This window comes from Nyctereutes procyonoides, unplaced genomic scaffold (assembly GCF_905146905.1).
Source record: "Nyctereutes procyonoides isolate TBG_1078 unplaced genomic scaffold, NYPRO_anot_genome, whole genome shotgun sequence".
Lineage (NCBI taxonomy): Eukaryota > Metazoa > Chordata > Mammalia > Carnivora > Canidae > Nyctereutes > Nyctereutes procyonoides.
The window spans coordinates 4,208,275-4,227,939 of NW_026575025.1; the positions used below are offsets into that span (position 1 = coordinate 4,208,275).

The 19,665-nt window shown below is 39.8% G+C and overlaps 1 protein-coding gene across 3 annotated transcripts in view; it reads right to left on the bottom strand.

Annotated features, from left to right (window-relative positions):
• EXT2 (exostosin glycosyltransferase 2) overlaps positions 1-19,665 on the bottom strand; it is a 143,048-nt gene that overhangs the window by 45,137 nt on the left and 78,246 nt on the right. For all 3 annotated transcript variants that reach the window (XM_055312348.1, XM_055312328.1, XM_055312338.1), the window contains exon 9: positions 2,823-3,012. In XM_055312348.1, the coding sequence (XP_055168323.1) occupies positions 2,823-3,012 (190 nt within the window). The remainder of the gene's footprint in view (positions 1-2,822; positions 3,013-19,665) is intronic.

Consider the following 19,665-nt stretch of genomic DNA (forward strand, 5'->3'; position numbering starts at 1 on the left):
GCAGCTGTTGCTTCTACTTCTCTGTTGCCTCCTCTGGAATGACCATCCTGACACATTCAGCCCAGGCCATCCTGCCTGCTAACAACTATGAAAGTCATAATCTGAAGCTAGGGAGCTCCTGAGGTCAATTCAAATTTAACCCTGAAATCAGCTAAAACAGAAGGCTGAGTTAAACCTATATGAGATGTACAATGTAATAGCTTCCTTCATAGGGAGGCCGGGGGCCAAGTCAAACAACCTCTATATCCATCAAGTTTGGAAATTGAAGAGTTGGGGAGGAGGAAAGCACTGGCTTGCCTTTTTTTTCTGACAGAGCTCAAAACCAATGTGATGAAAGCTCACTGGAAATTTCTATTGCCTAGTCTAAGTATTTACTTAAACTTCAAACCCAGCAATTTAGACTTAAATGTAACCAAAAAGAAAAAAAGCATTTGGTTGGAGGGTGAAAAAAAGGCGTTGGGAGGGTGGGGGGTGGTCTCTGCCTGCATGAACCCTCCCAGCAGCAGACATATTCACCACAATATTTATTTTAGTAAATGTAGAGAAAGTGAAAAACATCACTTTTGCCTCTAATATTTCAAAGCCCTGGACTTACTTTTTAAAAAATATATATGTGTTACTAATGCCATACATACAGATTCAGATGGCTTTGCTGGCATGAGGGCCAGAGCTGACAGCCCCATTTACCAACTGAACAAACACCCCACAGAAGATTAAACATGGTTCATGCTCTCCCCAAACAACCACACTGCCAGAGCCTGAGCATAGACTTAAAAACCACTGCTAGAAAAAAAAGCTGGTTCAGTCTCTAAACGTGTCAAAACTGGGGCCTCGTCAGTTGAGGGCTCGCTTTCCTCCCTGGAGCCAAAATATTTCAAAAATAAACTAAGCTCCTGGTCATAAAATTAACCACTACATTTTGGTAACCAGTGTCTACCAAAAATTAAAACTGAACACCCAGCTCCAAAACCTAGGTTCGTGCTACTGCTCTGTTACATCAGTGTCTGGGCTTTGACCAAGAAGGCAGAACACGGTTTTTCCCTTCTCACCGTCTGCAATGATACTCGCCCCAAAGAAGTGACTTGAATTCACAATAAATCATTCACCTGAAGCCTGAAGTGGCTAACCAATGTTTCAGGGAAGGAGAAGCCTCTTTTGCATGTAGCTCCAGAATCTGCATCTGTGCCTATCTGGGCAGGTGGGGTGCTGATAGGCTCCCTCTGAAAGCTGGCGGTCCCTGTACCTGGGAATAAACGCTTGAGTGTGAGTGCAGCACAACGCAGTGGGCTATTCCAGATCTGAAGAGGGATACGCAGCCTTCCTTCTCAAAACACAACTCATTCTTTTTACAGGAGACACTACAGAGCAGCACCAAACCATCTGATTCACTTCCCTCCGAGCAAGCTGGCCGAGGCCCTCTCTGTGGCCCTCTCAATGGCCTTCTCCGTGGCCCTCCCCATGGGCCTCCCTGCACAGCTCCTGTTTATCGCTGTCTTTCCTTTCCTTCCCGTCCAGTTCTTCCTTCTCCTCTGTTCCTTATTTCCTTCTACCCCTTTCCTTCTCCTTTTTTTGAGAGTCAAATAAATGAAACAAACAAACAAAAACCCAGAAAATGAGATGCTGGGAGGAAAACAAACTTGGCATAAAAAGATAGTTAACAAGAAAAAGTACTGCTCTCTGGAGCGTAAAACAGGACTTTCATTTAAAGCAGCCATTTTGTTTACTCAAACTATGGCTCCCTAAATAGAGAACGCATATGACTCCCTCAGAGAACAAACATTTTCCCACTAAGGAAAATTTCTTAAACATCTCAGGAGGAACTAAAGAATTTTCTAGGGGCAAACTCTGATTTGTCTACAGAAAATGTTCTTTTCCCTGCCAAAACTCAGAGACCCACTACTACCAGTCTCCAAGGTCGACTATCCTGACTTCAGTATTACCAATGAAAAGGGAACAGCCATAAAAAGTGCAGATACTACTGTCAGGTAATAAACTAGACCTTATCGGTGACAGTGGTGCACATTACAAACTTCAAACTCATTCCTTGCTCTAATCCATCAGAAACTTCCTGGCTTTAATAGGCTATAAAGGGCAGGAGCTTTGAAGTCCCTGGGATTAGGATCAGTAATAGACAGACTGAATGAGAAACTAAATGCAGGTGGAACATACTCTATGCGTCCTGAATGAAAAACAAATCCAATTAATCAAACAGTCCTCAACCCGAGCTGCCAGCGCCAGCCAGCAGCTTACAGGGGTGGCCACGGCAAGGGACAAAGTGATTAAGGATGAACCAATGGGAACCTGAGTGAGCACTCACTTTAAGGAACTGATTCGAAGCCTGAGCAGGGCATCTTCCGCTGAGTATCCTAATTAGAAGTGAGGCCATTCTCTTTTTTTTTTTTTTTTTTTTTTTTTGAAGAAAAGTGCAGTATCAGAGCTGAGATAAGGAAAGAGAAAACTAATGCCTTTTAAACTCAGTTTTCCTATAAACAAATCAGCTGAGATGGCTGAGGGAAGCAGAGATCTGTTTTCCCAAGGCTGCTGGCCTTTGATCCCACTGATTCCTAAGCTCTCAAACACTTGTGGCTATAGCACATGCCATGGGCTTGGAGTTAAATGGGCCACCCTAGAACAAGAATGAGATGACTGAGAAAACTGGGGTCACACTGCCTCAGAAATGGGATTGTTGTTGACAAAGGAGGAAAATTCATTTAAACCTAAGGACACAAATAATTTGGCCATCCAAAATCGATCCAGCTGAGAGTTGCACTAACACCCAAACCAGGCCTTTCCTGAACACATCATTTTCCCACTCTTCTTACCTTCTGGAGGATTTTTATTCTGGTTATTCCAAACGACTAGCAGCTTGGATAGACTGGGCACCTTGGACACCTCAGTGATGACCCGGAAGAGGCTCTCCACTCGGTCATAGGTGAGGACAATGGCGGTGAAACCTTGCGACTGTGGTGGGATCAATGGGAGGAAGAGCGGGTTGCTCACACTGCCCCACTTCTGCAAGGCAACAGAGTAGTGGGGGTTAGAGAAGGATCTAGTAACAATGGGGCTGATCTCTTTTTCACCGCTGTCAATAAATTAGAACATGGGAGATTTGGTGGCTTTTACCAAGACAAACCCAAGAACTAAAGCAATTATTCCAAGTCTTCTGTTCCCCAAACTTTAGCTCTGAGGCCACTAAAACAGAAGCAGAGACTTTCTGTAGCTGAGAAGAGATTTTTAGTTAAACACAGCAAATTAAACATGTACACTGATCTCCAATCTCCCTCAAGCCCACTCAAGTGACAGTAGATACAAAATACAAGTGCACAATGACAGTGAAATGAGAGAAAATACAACACCAGATGAGCAGTATCGATGGGCTTCAGAAAGATGGGGAGGGACAAGAGAAATGGCAGCAGTAGGGCAGGAAAATGAGGGCAAGAGCGAAGCTACCACACAGAGGGGGCCCACAAAGAAAATAAGTCCAAAGTGTTAAATGTCACAAAGGCTCATAAATAAACTCTGTGGGAACCTAGTGGGGTAAGAGGAGGGGCAGGATTGAAAACAGGAAGACTGGTTAAAAGTATGTAGAAGGAGCAAAAGAGACCCAGATCTACAAATCTCCCCTTCAACCAGCCACTCAGCCAGAAACCTCTTCTTGTTGCCCATCCCTGCCAGTGGAAGGAGGTATATTCTCTGAGGAACTGAAGCTCTGGATATGGAAACATGGCCAGAGCGGAGAGGACAATGCAGGTGAAAGTCTACATTCTAAATGATGAGCCACCCAGCCTTCTTCCCCTCCAGGTCCCCAAACGCTGGCAGCCACATGGCTAGCTGGCCCTTCCACTCTCTAACAGTGAAGCCTTCCAGGTAGGAGGCTCACCCTCACACATAGAGCTGTTTTCTGATCAGGTTCTCAGTGCTTCCTTGATAATCATGAACAGATCCTAGAATCAGTCATTTCAAGAACATCTTCAGGACAATGACAAAAACCAAATGGACATATAGAAAAGAAGGAACTCAGAGGAAACAAAGACAATAGAAGGAGCAGAAGGAAATTAAAACAACATCAACAACAAATTATATCCTCAGGAAGAGAATTTTTCATCCATGAAATAAGAATAAACTGCTATTTTTATTTAAAAATATCTGTCAAAGAATAGGAAAGAACTCTTGGACATTAAAAATATGATAGCTTAATTTAAAAGAGTTGAAAGGAAAAGGTAACATATTCCAGTCTCATGAACAAAAAGGCAAGATGAAAAATAGAAGAGAGAAGATGAGAAAACCCAGGAGGTCCAACATCCACCTAATAGGAGGTTCCTGAAAAATAAGACAAAGAACACAGAAGAAATAAGACTATCAAAGAAATTAAATAAATTCTTAGGACAGAATATAGAAGAGACATGAATTTTCAGATTGAAAGGGCCCAATAAGTAATTAGCACATTGAATCTGAAAAAAAAAAAAAGCAAAAAAAAAAAAAAAAAACGTATCAAAGCACATCACTTCTGACACTGGGAAGAAAGAGTGAGAACATATAAAATGCAAAAATCTAGGCAATGAGTTCTCAGCATGAGTTCACTCTACATTCTTGCAACTTCTCTGTAATTCTGAAATTTTCTCAAAATCAGGTATAAAAAGTAATGAAGGAAATTCAATTTCTTTGCTACCATTAAAACATTAAGTAACTTTTAATGCAGTAATACAAGCAAAAATACTTTTGTACTGATAAGATTGTTAAAACATTGTTATATTTTAAACAGCTTTTTTGAGATATAATTCATATAATATACAATCTTCTCATTTAAAGCAGAAAATGGTTTTTGGTATATGACATTTCTTTTAAACTGTAGTAAAAATCACGAAACCTGCATTTTAGCCATTTTTAAGTGTATAGTTCAGTGGCATTCATTATATTCACATTGGTAGGTTATTATGTGAAAAGCCCAGGACCAAACTTCAGCTCTGCCAGAAGGTGGCTAAACATGAAATGTCCTGTTATTCTGGCTGCTTATTCTCTTGTCCTCTGGGATTCCCAAGGTCCCCCATCAACTTCACCCTTATCACTGATGGACACCCATCACCACGTAGAGGACAACAGCTGTTTGCCAGATGGAACAGTGTGGGACAGGAAATGTACACAAACACATGGAATCCACATGGGATGGGAACTCAAGAGACTGAATGGGATTCCAGGAGTCCTAATGTAATCAGGATATTAAAGCCAAAATGTCCACAACAGGCCATAATTAGATTTCACAGCCATGAGACACAATAAGAAAGGCTGTCTTCTCAGTGCTGACTTTCTGGTTCCATGACCTCACGCTTTGACTTTAAGCTGCAGTCTCAGGAATGCACCTAGATTTTAGCACTGGTACCTTAGCATCTCATCACATCTGTAGGAACCCCTTTTAGTTTTCTACTGCAAATCTTATTCTGTATTCCTGATCCTTATGGAAATGAAAGTCAGCAAGTAGCCCTGTGCTCCAGACACAATTAATCTTGAACCCACACGGCATCTCACCATCATCATCCCAATCCACTCATTTACTCCTCCCAAAACAATACTCTCTTCTCCTTGAAAAACACCACGTTAAATGGAAAAGACACAAAAATTGAGTTTTTGAGGATGGGTGTTAAATACTGCAATGTGTGTGAAAGCTTTACTGAGCACTGACTAACTGTCAGGAACCGGGCTATACAAGCAATCTCTTATCTGAGCCTCACAACAACCCCCAAGCCAGATACGGTTACTCTCATTTTACACATGATGAAACTCTAGGGTTGAAAACACTGAATGATGTCTAATCATTTGCTTTACCAGTCAAAAAAAGAAAGGGAGGGAGAGAGGGAAGAGTGAATGATGTTATGATGTTCAAGGTCTGCCTTCAGAACACCCAATGATGAAGGCCCATGGCCCTTCCTCACACCCTCCTACTCTGAGTCCAAGGCAGGATCAGCATTTTATAGACTCTGGAAACTGGAACTGTGGGGAATGCTAGAGTTTATTACTTCTAACTCTTCTCTGAGACAAAAATGCTGGAAGTTCTTTATCCTTGATAATCACATATGGGCCAATAAGATAGAGCCCACCCCAAACACTACGATTTCAGAAAGTATGTGTACTAAAACACACCAAATACATAACATTGACACAAAGGAAACACATAAATTAAAAAAGGTAAATACACCTCTAACACAGAAGGAAAAACTATTAAAACTCCAACAAAATGGGGTCTGTTCTTTGGGAGAAGTGGGGAATGCCAACACACTCAAATGCCTGGATGACATTAAAAGGAGGAGAAAGTTCCCTGAGAGATGCGAAGCTGGGTTTCAGAAAACGAATCCCATGGAATTTAAACACAGGCACCCCCTGAAGGGCATTACAGCTCTGATTTCAAGGCCTTGCCAGGAGAAGGAACCAGACTCTCTGGCAAGAGGACCGATTTGGTCTCATCCCATTTGCCAGCTCCATTCGGGAAATGGATGACTGTGGAAGAGGAGGAGGAGAGGTAGGAAGGGATGGGTGGGAAGCAGACAGTCACTTGTCCTGGTGCTCAGTTTTTCCATACTACTCACTTGCATACCAGATAGGGCTGAAAACTGGGGAATCAGAAAAGACAGTGTAAGGGGGAGACAGAGCAGGCAAACAAGCATAACAACAAGGTCTGAAATTCTACCAACACTTCTCCATAAAATACAGATGTTGAGATTTAAACAGACGTAACACAGAAGCTGTGTTATTTCCTAGGACACAGGCGTGGTGCTTTACTGTAGGATATGCTGACAGGGTTGAGGCAAATGACTTCAAAACAGGAGTTGGCCTACTTGGGGTCAGTTTGGGAATCACGTGTCCTTAACATGAATCTAGGCTCTTTAACTTATCAGCTGTGCGATCTGGGAAAGGCACTTAACCTCTCTTGCACCTCAGTTTCCATAATTGTGATAATGCTACTACTTTTCCAGGTATGATAAATAATAATAACAATACTTTCTAATAATGTTAATTATTAACATTTTTAAATTATTATTTCTTAACAACCCATGGGTTGTTAATGAAAGTAAAGGGTTAATACATGTAAAGTACCTCATACTACAAGCATTCGATAAATGGTAGGCAATGGTGGATCTTGTGGGAGTAATCGTTTCTCTGGGCTTTACTTTCCAAGTTCCTACAAGTGGGATGGCAATTGTGAGGTCTCTTCCAGCAACAAGTCTAAATGAAATCCTTCTTCCTTTCTACATTGACCTTATAATGCTTTAGGGTCCTAACTTATCTGGATTCTCTACCTCTACTTCCTCTCCAAATACACTGTTTTTTTATTTTCACAATTTCCTCTTTTCCTTCCTATTCTTTATATTTTATCATGAAAGCAAGAGCCATAACTGTTATAACAGTACCCAGCCAGTGCCTAGCACTACTCAATAAAAACCTGTTTCAAATGAGAAAGTTAAACCCAAATGACCCAGGTCATGTTCTTTCTGCCCTCTTTATGTATGAGTGTAGACAGGTGATGTACACTCAAATGACTGATATCATGAGTGCTGAAATAATTTCCAACTTAATTCATTTTAAAGCACTTACCGAGAATCTTATTGTGCCAACTATTCTGAAGAAGTGCAGGATGAGGATATTTAACAGAGTTCGATTCTAGGCCCCGCCATTTACTAGTTTTGTGATGTGTAAAGCTACTCCTGTATTAATTTCCTCATATATAAAGTAGTGGGAACCATGATGGTACCTATCTGCTAAGGTGATAATGACAGAATGAGATCTGGCACATAAGTAATGAGCAGAGGGCTCAGCTCAGCACAGAGCTGTATGAACTGTAGCTTAAAACAAACACAAAAAAGTCCAGTTCTCCCCATTCGTATTCTTCTTACCTGCCAAAACAATGGCATCAGCAATTCAACAATCATCCCTACCAATGGTATTTCTGGTGCTCATTCACTCAGTCAGCATTTCCTGAGCACATACTATACACCTAGAAGAGTGTTACAGATGCCAAGACAACACAGGCGTTCCCCTCAACGTGTTCATAATCTGATGGGGAGGACAGCTAAGTAGAATAACCAGTACTGTCACAAGGTATTCAAGTCCCTTGGGAATATAAAGGTCTACACGGTGACCTCTACTTCCCTGGAGGAGATGAGAAGGGGACAAACTGAGCAGCCCTGCTTAGAGGGGCTCACAGGACAAGGAGAGAAGGAAGGAAAGTGGAAATGAGAGGGACCGGCCAGGCAGGCCAACTGCCACAGCATGAAAAGCCTTGAATGAGGGAAGGTTCTTTAAGTCACATGATTAGCTTTGTGATCAGTTCTTTCTCGTAACTTTCTTTCCCTGATTATTGTTTTACTGTTAAGTGATCATGGCTACCTTTAAGTTCTATTTCAAAAGGTCAGAAATAGGAAATGTTGATCTGCAACTAGGCTTCTGTGCCAATTGCCTTTTCCCTCCTCAAACATAATCCCATTTGCCTTTGGAGCACAGTGACAGCGTGGAGAAAGGCAGCTTTAATTGGGGTACGTGCCTTCACACAGACACTCCACTCCACTGGGCTAAGGTCAACAAACTAACCCCCAGAGAAAAAAACTTAGTGGAGAAGGACATTTCAAAAACAGCATTTAGTCACCTTTGAAATACCTTTAAGAACTGACCCCCTGCTGGCTGACCAAAGAGAGTGTCTACAGTCTGGGACCTCTTGACCCCACTTTCTGCAGGAAATCAAGCAAATTTAAACCTCCATAATTTACTCAAGACTCTAACTTCTGCCAGGGAAAAGGCAAACAATGCTGGCAATTAACTCTGTTGCCTGATTAGATCTCCATCACGGCAAGATAGGGCATGAAACCAGGCACCCAGCCTGGTGACCTGAAAAAAAAGGCAAAGCCCACCTAATACACCCGAACTGTCCGAATCTTGGTTATCAATAATACCACTTTCAAATCTACCCAGTGAAGCTGTTCACTCAAAGATGGGAGGAGAAGTGTGTATCATTCTGACAGAGCACTGGCATGTGGCCAAAATACCTTGTCCATCTCTCGCCCATCCTCCCAAACTTCACTTCTCATTCCCACAACAGATATTCATTATAGAAGCTTCAATAAGAAATCCAGATTGTTAAACTGCAATCACATAAATGTAATTCATAGTAGCTACGATACCAGCCAGCTTTAGGAAAGTTTCTTCATATTGCTTATTCTGGAAAGCCCTGGTCGATGAGCTAGCAGTGAGCAGACTACACAGCAAGAGAGTCGTGGGTTTGGGTTTCAGGATGCCTGAAAGAAAGGCCCTGGGAGGCTAGGCGTAGTCAGCTTCCAGTGCAAAGGGGTTTCCTCCTTCAAGAAAGAAATTCAAACTCGAACTAGGTGTATCTTTAGCAATCTCACACAAAAGAAGGTTGTCTGGCCCCTTCCTGCAATCTTGTTTTGCCTTTTTGTTTTCTTTTGTTTTAGTTGAAAGGTCATGGAAGCCCTACCAAAACCATTCTAGCCAGGTTACTTACCATACAGAAAGTGGAGGAAGGTAGGGAGCAAATAACCTTTGCCAAGCATTCTGAAATGTCCTTGCTGGAACTACTTGAGGATTAGAAAATCAAGAGTGAGGAAAAGCACATTCCATTACCAACTGAAGGGCTCTTTCAACGTAAACCAACTAAACTCCAGACAGAAAAAATCAACCTCGAAGCAGGATGGTTCAAAATTTAATTCCTATTATTCACTGTATCAGAAAATTTTTTAAATGTCACTATGTCTAAATTCATGTGACAAAAAGAGCACTAGGAAAACTGGAGTGAACCCACATTTGCTCTCACTGGAGGTATCTACCTAAGCAGAAAAGTGAGAATTCAGAGGAGAAAGGAAAGGAGAGGACAGGCTTGTTATACAGAAGCTTTTCAGCCCCTGGTAATGAGGAGTCTTACCTATCCCTACCTTGATAGAAAGGGCAGTTTTCCTGCTTGTTTTGAAGTTATCAACCCCTACCTCAATGTGGTTTCAATTATGAATTACCAGACTAAAAGGGGGTAAAAGCTTTGATTTATTCTTTTTTGCTCCAATTATGCATGATGTGTTTCCACTGAAGATTTTGAAAAGTATTTCATCATGCCTCTCATCCTGAAGTGGTCAAAGGGCAAAACCAAAAGGAGTTAACCCTTCTGTTTCTCCTCTAGGTTCAGACAGACTACCTACCCATGGATACAGGGCAAGGCCTCTGAAGCAAACAAAGCCAGGAAAGGGTTAAGCATTAGCATCGTATTACTAACGTGCATAAGGGTGGTGTCCCCTGTCCAAAATGGTGAGATGATATTTATGTTAATGGTTACTGGGAGATTTGAAAGGGGCAATCAGTAACGTGGCCCACGTTACCTTAGCCATTAAACCTCTACAGCCCCAACTACTGGCAGCACACATGCCACTGGGCATGCGCTGTCTCAGGAAAGCAGAGAGGCACGGAGATCTAACGCCCCTTTTCTAGCAGGCTCTCCTAGATGGAGGGAGAAAAGATTCGGCTGCAAGTCTGAAGTCTACTCGTTGCATTATATCTCTGATTCATTCCACCCACAAAAAATAACTCATTGTTCACAAAAAATAACTCCAATGGCTAAATTTCACTGACTTCCCATTAAAAAGATACATGAAAGATGAAGAAAAAGCAAAGGCTAGAAATCCCCTCCGTGCTGCAGACTTAACTAATAACTTATCAACTTAAAATCCCTGTAACTGACTTACATAATTTGTTCATATATACGGTGGAGCTGGGAATGAGTCTAACCACATCCGAGGTATCAGGCACTGTGACTCGCTGACATCCAAAGAAACTGAGCCAGAGACACTAATTCAGGTCACAGGAGCATGGGGCAAGGAATTTCTCCCAGTAGTCTGCCTCTCTTCTTCTAGAGGAGCTTAAGGTCTTCTCTATCTTCAGTGTACCTCAGTTTCATTATGATGATCCTGCTTGTGGTTTCTAGGTCTTCCTGAATCTGAGGTCTGCCAACACTCAACAATTCTGGAAAGTTCTCAGTTATTGCCCTTTCAAAGGGTCTCTTTCCACTCTCTCCATCTTCCCCTTCTGGAACTCTGATTAGATTTTGTGCTTCTGTTTTCCATATCATTTCACTTTTTTGTCTCTTTGGGCTGCATCGGAACAGTTTCTTTGAATCTAATAATCTAATCTAATCCAATAATCAAAGTCCTTGAAGGTATGTTTCTGCTGATCTCTCAATCATGATATTGCCTTATTTCTCTATGGTCTTGTGGATTTTAACTGTGAGCTGTTCATTTTCCTTAGACACTTTATTTGTAAGAATTATTTGAGACCTAGATGGAAGATCAATTACTCAAAAGAGGGTCTGAGTCTACATCTACTGGTCAATATCAATTCAGGGCCACTTCCTTTTTTTTAAGATTGATTGATTGATTGATTGATTTGAGGGAGAGAGCAAGCACACACAAGTTGGGGGAGAAGCAGAGGGACAGGGAGAAGCAGGCTCCCTGCTTAGCAGGGAGCCCGATGTGGGGCTCAATCCCAGGACTGCACCCGTTTTATGAATTTGGACTATAAACCATGTGAAGGTGGCTTGTAACTGTATTTCAGCAGCAGGATCACTACAAACCTATTTCTCTTTACCCTTTCACTGAAAATACAGTCTTTCAGTTTTCTGGCTCCTCCAGGAAGCTCTTTTTAGATTCCCCAGTGTGCACAGGCCATAGCCTTTCCATCCTATCCCCTGCATAGCAGAAGTCCCAGGTCACAAAATGGCAAAACTTACCACAGCCAAAGCTGACCCTGGTTCCTACTTGCCTGCCAGAATACCAAGCTTCACTCTGTTTAGTGAGTCAATAAACATCTTACTTTCATGCCAGCTTAGCAATAGGTTAAAACTGCTTTATGATACTTCATCTAGTATGTCAGTTGTTCAGATGGGAAGGTCATTTAGCATATCTAATCCATCATAAAACCAGTGACAGAAGTCTTTCTATATTCACACTGTCAATCTAATTATTTACTGTTGTGTTTCCCATTTAATTGGGGTGCCACGTTTGTGTGCAAGATAAAAACACTTATGAAAATATGGCAATATAATAGATGGAATGATGGGCTGAGAATCTTCTTCAGATTCCATTTCCTCTTTTATAAGATAGAATGATGGAGATGTGGACCTTAAGTAAGTCACACTTCTCCTCTATAAGAATAGAGCAAATAGAATGTTAACTGTTGGGGTTTTAAGTACTGAACAACAGAAAATACATAATAGAGCCTATCTGGGTACAAAAACAAAAGCCATCATCCTGAGAATTTCAATTTTCCCTACCAGGGTCCTATCTAATTCTAAAATTTGCTTCCATGTGATAAAGTATTATACTAGCAGCCTTATGTGAACAACACTTTACTTTTTATGGTGCTATACCACTTACAAAATGCTTCCACGTATATTATTTCATTAAGATCTCATAATAATCCTGTGAAGTAAAAGCCCCATTGCACAAATAAGGGTAACAAATTTCAAAGCACAAGATCAAGTTAATAAATAGTCTTGAAACTCAAGGTTTGATTCCAAAATGTCTTCTTCAGTGGTCTTGATTAGTCTTTAGTAATCAGCTACACTATTCTTCTGAAGCTGTTATTATCCCTAAACCCAGTCCTACAGATGAGCAAATTGCTGCAAAGAGAGATTCTGTAAGTAACCTCAAATCACTCAGCTCATCACCAGGAAAGAAGGGATTAAAATGTGCAGTTCAGGAATTTCTGAGCTATAGTTAACTTACTGAAGACTCACAGGTTAAACCCATCTGAATCCCTCTCTGAAAATTCCAGCTATTATCTGAGTTTTAGCTACTTCAATTTTTTCTTTATATAGCACTGAAATTCACATTTGGCTAAATGCCCGCTACTGTCAAACTACTAAAGCCAAACTACTGTCAAGAAGAGCAGAAAGGGTTGCCACTGATTGCTTTTCAGGTAGTAGAGGAAAAAGTTGACATTTCATCCTCCTTTTGCTTGGAAAGGAAGCCAATCATTTATAAGAACCCTTGTCTGGCTGTGGCTTCCATCAGTGGGATGGATAGAAGCCAGTTAAATGGCTCAACATAAGCCATATTAAAAGAATTTGGAATGAGGAAAGAGTGGGTTCCATATGCTGATACTTTTAATAATTCATGAGTTATATCAGTCTGCAAGTAATAAATTTCACTAAATATATCTATGGTAAGATAGTTTTAAGATACTGCTAATCAGTTAAGTGGGTGAATACAATAAAATAGGGGCAAAAATAACATATCATTGATTTTATTGGTTCATAATTCGATATATTAAAAATAACAGTTCAGCTGTTGATAATTCAAAAGACAGGGATTATTTTTAAAACATGGTCTTTAAACACACAAACATCATCCTTGCATCTGTAACTTAATAAGTATACTGAAAACGCTTCAGTGAAAAAGCTAGTGATTTATTTGATTCAGATAAACAAGGCTCATCTGTAATCCAAAGCATTCAAGAATGTCAACACATTCTGTGCTGAAAGTGCTGAAATCACCACTTCTCACAAGAGGTAAAACAAATTTCTGATTTCATCTATCTTATAGTTGAAATATTCTGACAGAAAGAGAGGTTCATTCTCTGGCCCAGGATAAAAATATTTGCTGGCTAGCTATATATAGTATGGAAGAAGACTTCACCGGCTTTGTAAACAGAAACTCTTGAAAAAAGATTCAGTCACAGCTTATGGCTTCTAAGCCAACACACCAACACAGGTATGACCAAGAAAACCAAAGCTTTTGGTGGTTTTGAGTTGACAGGAGTATACCACCACCATTCAAGATGATACAATGTGGAAAGGATCACCTCTACAATGCAGTCATTTCTCAATTCTTCATTTCTCTGGAATTTCAGTAAGGCATATGCTTTGTCTACTTTGTTTTATTTCCACTTCCTACTGGAAAAAAGAAAGGCAGTAACCTAGAAGGGCAAAAAGGCCAGGAGACAACAGTGGACAAGAATTTAACACATTTTGGGAGGTAAAACAGATGAAGTTTCTTGCTATATAATACACAGAAACCTAGGATAGAATATAACTCCTTTTCAATAGATAGCTGAGCCCACAAGAAATGGGAAATCCCAGGCACCAAAACCAACAAGAAAACTGCAATTGGGAGCTGAAAGTGTAGGGGTGGGTGCTGTGGAGCCCTGTGGAGGGCAGAGGGAGTTGCTGGGCTGGGTGACATAGGGATTTGACATCCACTCAGTCAGAGGCACAATGGCTCTGGGCACAGCGAATAAGGAAACAAGAAGTGAGGCATGCACACAAAGACAGAATCCTTCAGTGAAAAGGTGGTCCAGAATATCATCCCCTCATAGATGGAGGTGATAAAAAACATTTATCTTTTTCAAATTGAGTCTGGGTTGGGATGCTTTCAACAGAGACTAGCCCTCATACAGGTTTGGTGTTTAAACAAAATTGACAGGGGTCCCTGGGTGGCTCAGCAGTTTAGCGCCTGCCTTCAGCCCAGGGCATGATCCTGGAGTCCCAGGATCAAGTGCCACATCAGGCTCCCTGCATGGAGCCTGCTTCTCTCTCTACCTGTGTCTCTGTCTCTGTCTGTCTCTCCCTCTCTCTGTGTGTGTGTGTGTCTCTCATGAATAAATAAATAAAATATTTTTTAAAAATTAAAAAATAAACCAAATTGACATCGGTAGTATGGAAACTTCCTACTGAGAAATTAATAAGTGATTTGTCTCCAGCATAACTTTGGAACACCTAGCAGAAGCCAAAACAAACAAAAAACTAGAATGAACAAACCCTCTGGAGTAATACTCCCTTGCCCAGGTGGCAAAGATTACCAGAGAAAGCCTTCTTGAAGATGAACTCACATTCCAAAATTCTAAAACATGTAAGAAAACAAAGCAACAAGAACAACAGGCAGTAGACATATGACAGGAGCAGACCTTGCAAGAAATTTAAAAATTGGATAACTAGAAAATATAAAGTATCTCAAATAATTAAAGATACAAAAGAATGAATTTAAATCATAGTTTTTTTTTAAAAAAAAACACTATGAAAAAAAGTCCAGGCAGACAGATTTCAACGATAATAGAGTTTCTAAAACTAACCACTGAAATTTAAATCTCAATGGATGGGTGAAAAAGAAATCAGTCACAGCTGAAGAGAACAGCAAAATCGATGTGAAAAAATTATCCAGTGTTCCATACAGAGAGATAAAAATGTGGAAAACGTGAGGGGGGAAAAAACCTGAAAGACATAACAACAGGATGAAGGAGGTCTGACATGTATTTAACAGGAAAAGGAAAAATAATAATCTGTAAAAATGACAGATAATATTCAAAGAGTAAACAACGGAGAGTTTTCCAAAACTGATTAAAGACATGAGAGCTCAGGTCAAAGACAAAATAATCACTCTCAAAAGCAGATAGAGAATGGGAATTACAGAATCACCATTTAGCAACCACTACAATAACTGATTCAGGCAAGAAATCATCAGTGGATACTACAACCAACTGGGCAAAGTTTGAGAAGCAGCAGGGTATTTACATGGTCTCAAAGCATTTCCCCACAAGACTCATTAAAAACAAAAACAGTAACTTTACACTGGAAAAATCCAGCCAAAATCTGTGATTGAAGTTACCATCACTAGTCACGGGGCAAATTGACATTATGAGTCCTCCAATGTGATGCATTGAGAACATATTATTTTTGTGATATTCTAGTCAAAAATTCATAATTTGAATTTTGACAACTTCAAATTGAATGCATAAATTGATACAAAAGTATCCAGCAAATCCAAATCACAAAATAACTAACACTTTCTCTTAAAAAGCATCAATGTCATGCAAGGCAAAGGAAGACTTTGAGAAACTGTTCTAGAGTAAGGAAGCATGACAACTAAAGTAATATATGGTCTGGAATTTTCTTTTGCTATAAGGGACTTTAGGATAATTGACAAAATCTAAATAAGGTCTGTAGATTAAATAATAATATTACATCAATGTTTATTTCCGATGACTTTGATAACTGTACTGTGATTCTTTATGAGAAGCATTTGGGGGATCCCTGGGTGGCGCAGTGGTTTGGTGCCTGCCTTTGGCCCAGGGCGCGATCCTGGAGACCCGGGATCGAGTCCCACATCGGGCTCCCGGTGCATGGAGCCTGCTTCTCCCTCTGCCTGTGTCTCTGCCTCTCTCTCTCTCTGTGTGACTATCATAAATAAATAAAAAAAATTTAAAAAAAAAAAGAGAGAAGCATTTGGGAGTAAATGTGTGTCATAACTACAACTTTCAAATGGCTCAGGAAAAAATACATAAATAAAAATGTGTACATACACATATATACAGAAAGAGAAAAGAATAGAGAGAATATGTAAAATATTAACATTTGACAAATATGGTATAGCAGGTACAGAAACTATTATTTTTGGAACTTTAAGTTTGAAATTATGTCAAAATTTAAAATTTAGAGAATTTTAGGGCTGTTTAAACAAACAGCAGATAGAGTAATATAAACCACCAAACAAACCAAAAAAAAAAAAAAAAAAAGCTAAACTTTCCAAGGATGACTAGAAGAAATTAGAGGATCTCATAAATTAGAGATCCTAGGGAGCACCCAGGTGGCTTAAGTCAGGTAAGTGTCTGACTACAGCTCAGGTCATGATCTCAGGGTCCTGGGATACAGCCCCATATCAGACTCTACACTTACTATGGAGTCTGCTTGTCCCTCTCCCTATGCTCCTCCCCCCTCCCACACACTTTTTCTCTCAAATAAATAAATAAATAAAATCTTTTTTAAAAAATTGTAAGTACTAGGTATCTAGGAAGAAGGGACTCTGAAAACAGAAATAAGGAACATTGGTTCCCAGATCCCTTAAACTAACAGGCACAGGCAGGCCAACAATCCTCTCCCAGTCCTCCCTTCACCCCCTGCCGCCTTAGCAGGAAAAGGGAAGTTTATCCTCTGGAGAAAATGAATGAGAGAGACTCCACAGTCAGAGACCCGAGGCACTGAAGGGAGGGTGAGGCACCACGCTGAATATGACGGATTAAGTAATCATCTATAAAATTAAAAATGAGAACCTGTCTCCTTCCCCGCTCCACTCAGCTCCCCAAATGTTTGCAACCCAGACACTATCCATCCTCCCCCACTCCTGAAGGCAGAAAGATTATTCTCTGCATCAATGAACCGATCCAATACAAATAACCCATGAATACTGACATCTGGGCAAATGATTGGGTCTCCATTCTCTTAGCCTAAGTAAAGCCCATCAGTTGATAAGCCTTACAGAGAACTCCCAACCAGCTTTCAGAGTCTCACTTTTAAACAAGAGAAGACTGTGAAAAACATCAAGTATATGAAAAAAGTTACCAATACGAAAGAAAATAAAGAACTGAAAAGGGAATTCAAAGCAAACAAACAATACAGGGAGCTAAAGAAAAAGAAAAGAAAATCACAGTATCTTAAGAGAGAAAGTACTATATCCTTACAACAAGAATAGGAAGCTATAAAAAAAGATTAATTAGAAATCAAGAAAAAGGGGTACTTGGGTGGCTCAGTCAGTTAAGTGTCCAACTCTTGATTTCAGCTCAAGTCATAATCTCAGGGTCCTGGGATCAAGCCCTGAGTCAGGCTCCCTGCTAATGGGGGAGTCAGTCCACTTGAGGATTCTCTCTCTCCTCTCCCTCTGCCCTACCCCTTGCTTGGTCACTCTCTCTCTTTCTCTCTCTCTCTCTCTAATATTTTTTTTTATAAAACCAAGAAAAAGCTTAGAAATTAAAAGTAAACAAATTTTTTAAATCAGAAGACTGGTTAGAAGGTAAAATTGAGAAAACAGCTAAGAAACTAAAAAAGATAACTGAAATAAAAAGATGATAAGTAGAACAGAAATGATACGGAAAATAAGACTCAATCTAACACATTCATCATTTAGGTTAACAGAAGTTCCATAAAGAGAAAAAAAAGAAAACATGGGAATAAAAAGAGATCTAAAACATGAAAATTTCTCACATTGGACCTCAATCTCCAACATAAGAGGGCCCAAATCAGTTTCTACTGAACAAAATAAACCACTCATACCAGGCACATCATAAGATTTCAGAACACAGAATTTCCCAAGAAGATAAAAATGTCACACAAATTAGAATGACATCTCACTTTCTAAAATTAAAATGGGAAACTTCAAAAATAATGGAACCATCCTTCCAAAATTCTAAAGAAAACCCATTTCAACCAGAAGTTTACACTAGTAGTCCAGTTATTAATCAAATGCAAAATAGAATAAATACATTTTCAGACATGAAAATTTATCTTCCAATGGTCCCTTTCTCCAGAAGCTGTTGGAAAAAATAAAACAAAAAAGAGAAAGATGTTAGACCCTGGAAACAAAGAATTCAACAAAGGAGAGGGAAAAAAGGGGGGAGTTCCCAGAATCATAGTGAACTGAAAATTTAGGATGACCACTGCATAGGAGACCCAGGGAGCAATCAATCCAGACCAGAGCTTAAGATGAATTGCTATAGGAGAAAAGGGAGGGAGGTAAAGAGAGGGGGGAAAAAAAGAGACAAAGAGAATGAAAAGGAAGAGGAAGGGAAATCCTATAATTTACTTAGGTTTGACCATTTTACTCTTGTTGGAGAACTGAGTAAAAATCAGTTAATGATAGAACATGGAAAACTAAGAGGGAAAAAAGCAGTTATTAACTCCCCGGAAAATAGAAAGTTGTACAAGAAAAAAAACACATAATCATGGTTTACCACTTTGTTCAGCTAAAAACACCCAATAAATACTGCTTCAATAAAAAATGGTGATACAGCCCCACTGGTAAGATGGGAGAAAGGAAATGTGTAAAGAAAGAGGAGAGAAAAGAGACAAAGTACTGACCCAAAGGAAGTAAAAAGATAATGTCTATGACTGAGAAATTAAAAAAAAAAAATAGTACCCTAAGCATTTGATGGGAAGATAGGAAGATAAATCCCAGAGGAAAGCTGTAAGAGTTGAAAGTAGTTGCCCCTTGGGAACATGCCTCAATTTTAGTTATATGTTTTATCTTACCATTTGAATTTTGAAGCACTGTTAAGCTATACAACTTTTAAAAATGTAAAACTAAGAAATACAACTAAGATAAAAAAGAGAAGCAAAAATCAAGAATCAACCTAGTTGGAGCAATGGGGAAATTTTTCTACTCTGCAACTGCAACAACCCATTTATTAGAAAATTATACTCAAATATTCATTAATTGGGAGGCATGTAACTACCATAGGATATTAGAAATGAAAACAAAATTCATTATACTGATGTTTTAATACCTAGCAACTATATTTTCCTAGTAACTTCTACTATTGAATCATTTAACCACACATCAAGGGAGAATTAAAATGGTCCCCCCCAAAGGGGAAAGAGAATATGTGCTAATAAGTGATAGCTGGGGCAAGTGCCAAGGATGACTGTGCCAAAACACTCAATATGTTCTTATTTAATCTGCTGCCAGATCAAGCATCCACAAAACTCCAAAAAACCATTCTAGTCACTGCCCTCCTACCAGCTATATGATGTAAGGAAGTAGTCAGGTTTTGATTCATGAAAGCAAGAGCCATAAAACTGGCCTCTATAAAAGCAATGGAGGTAGGACTGTATCCAGGGAACCAGCATGTGCCAATTCA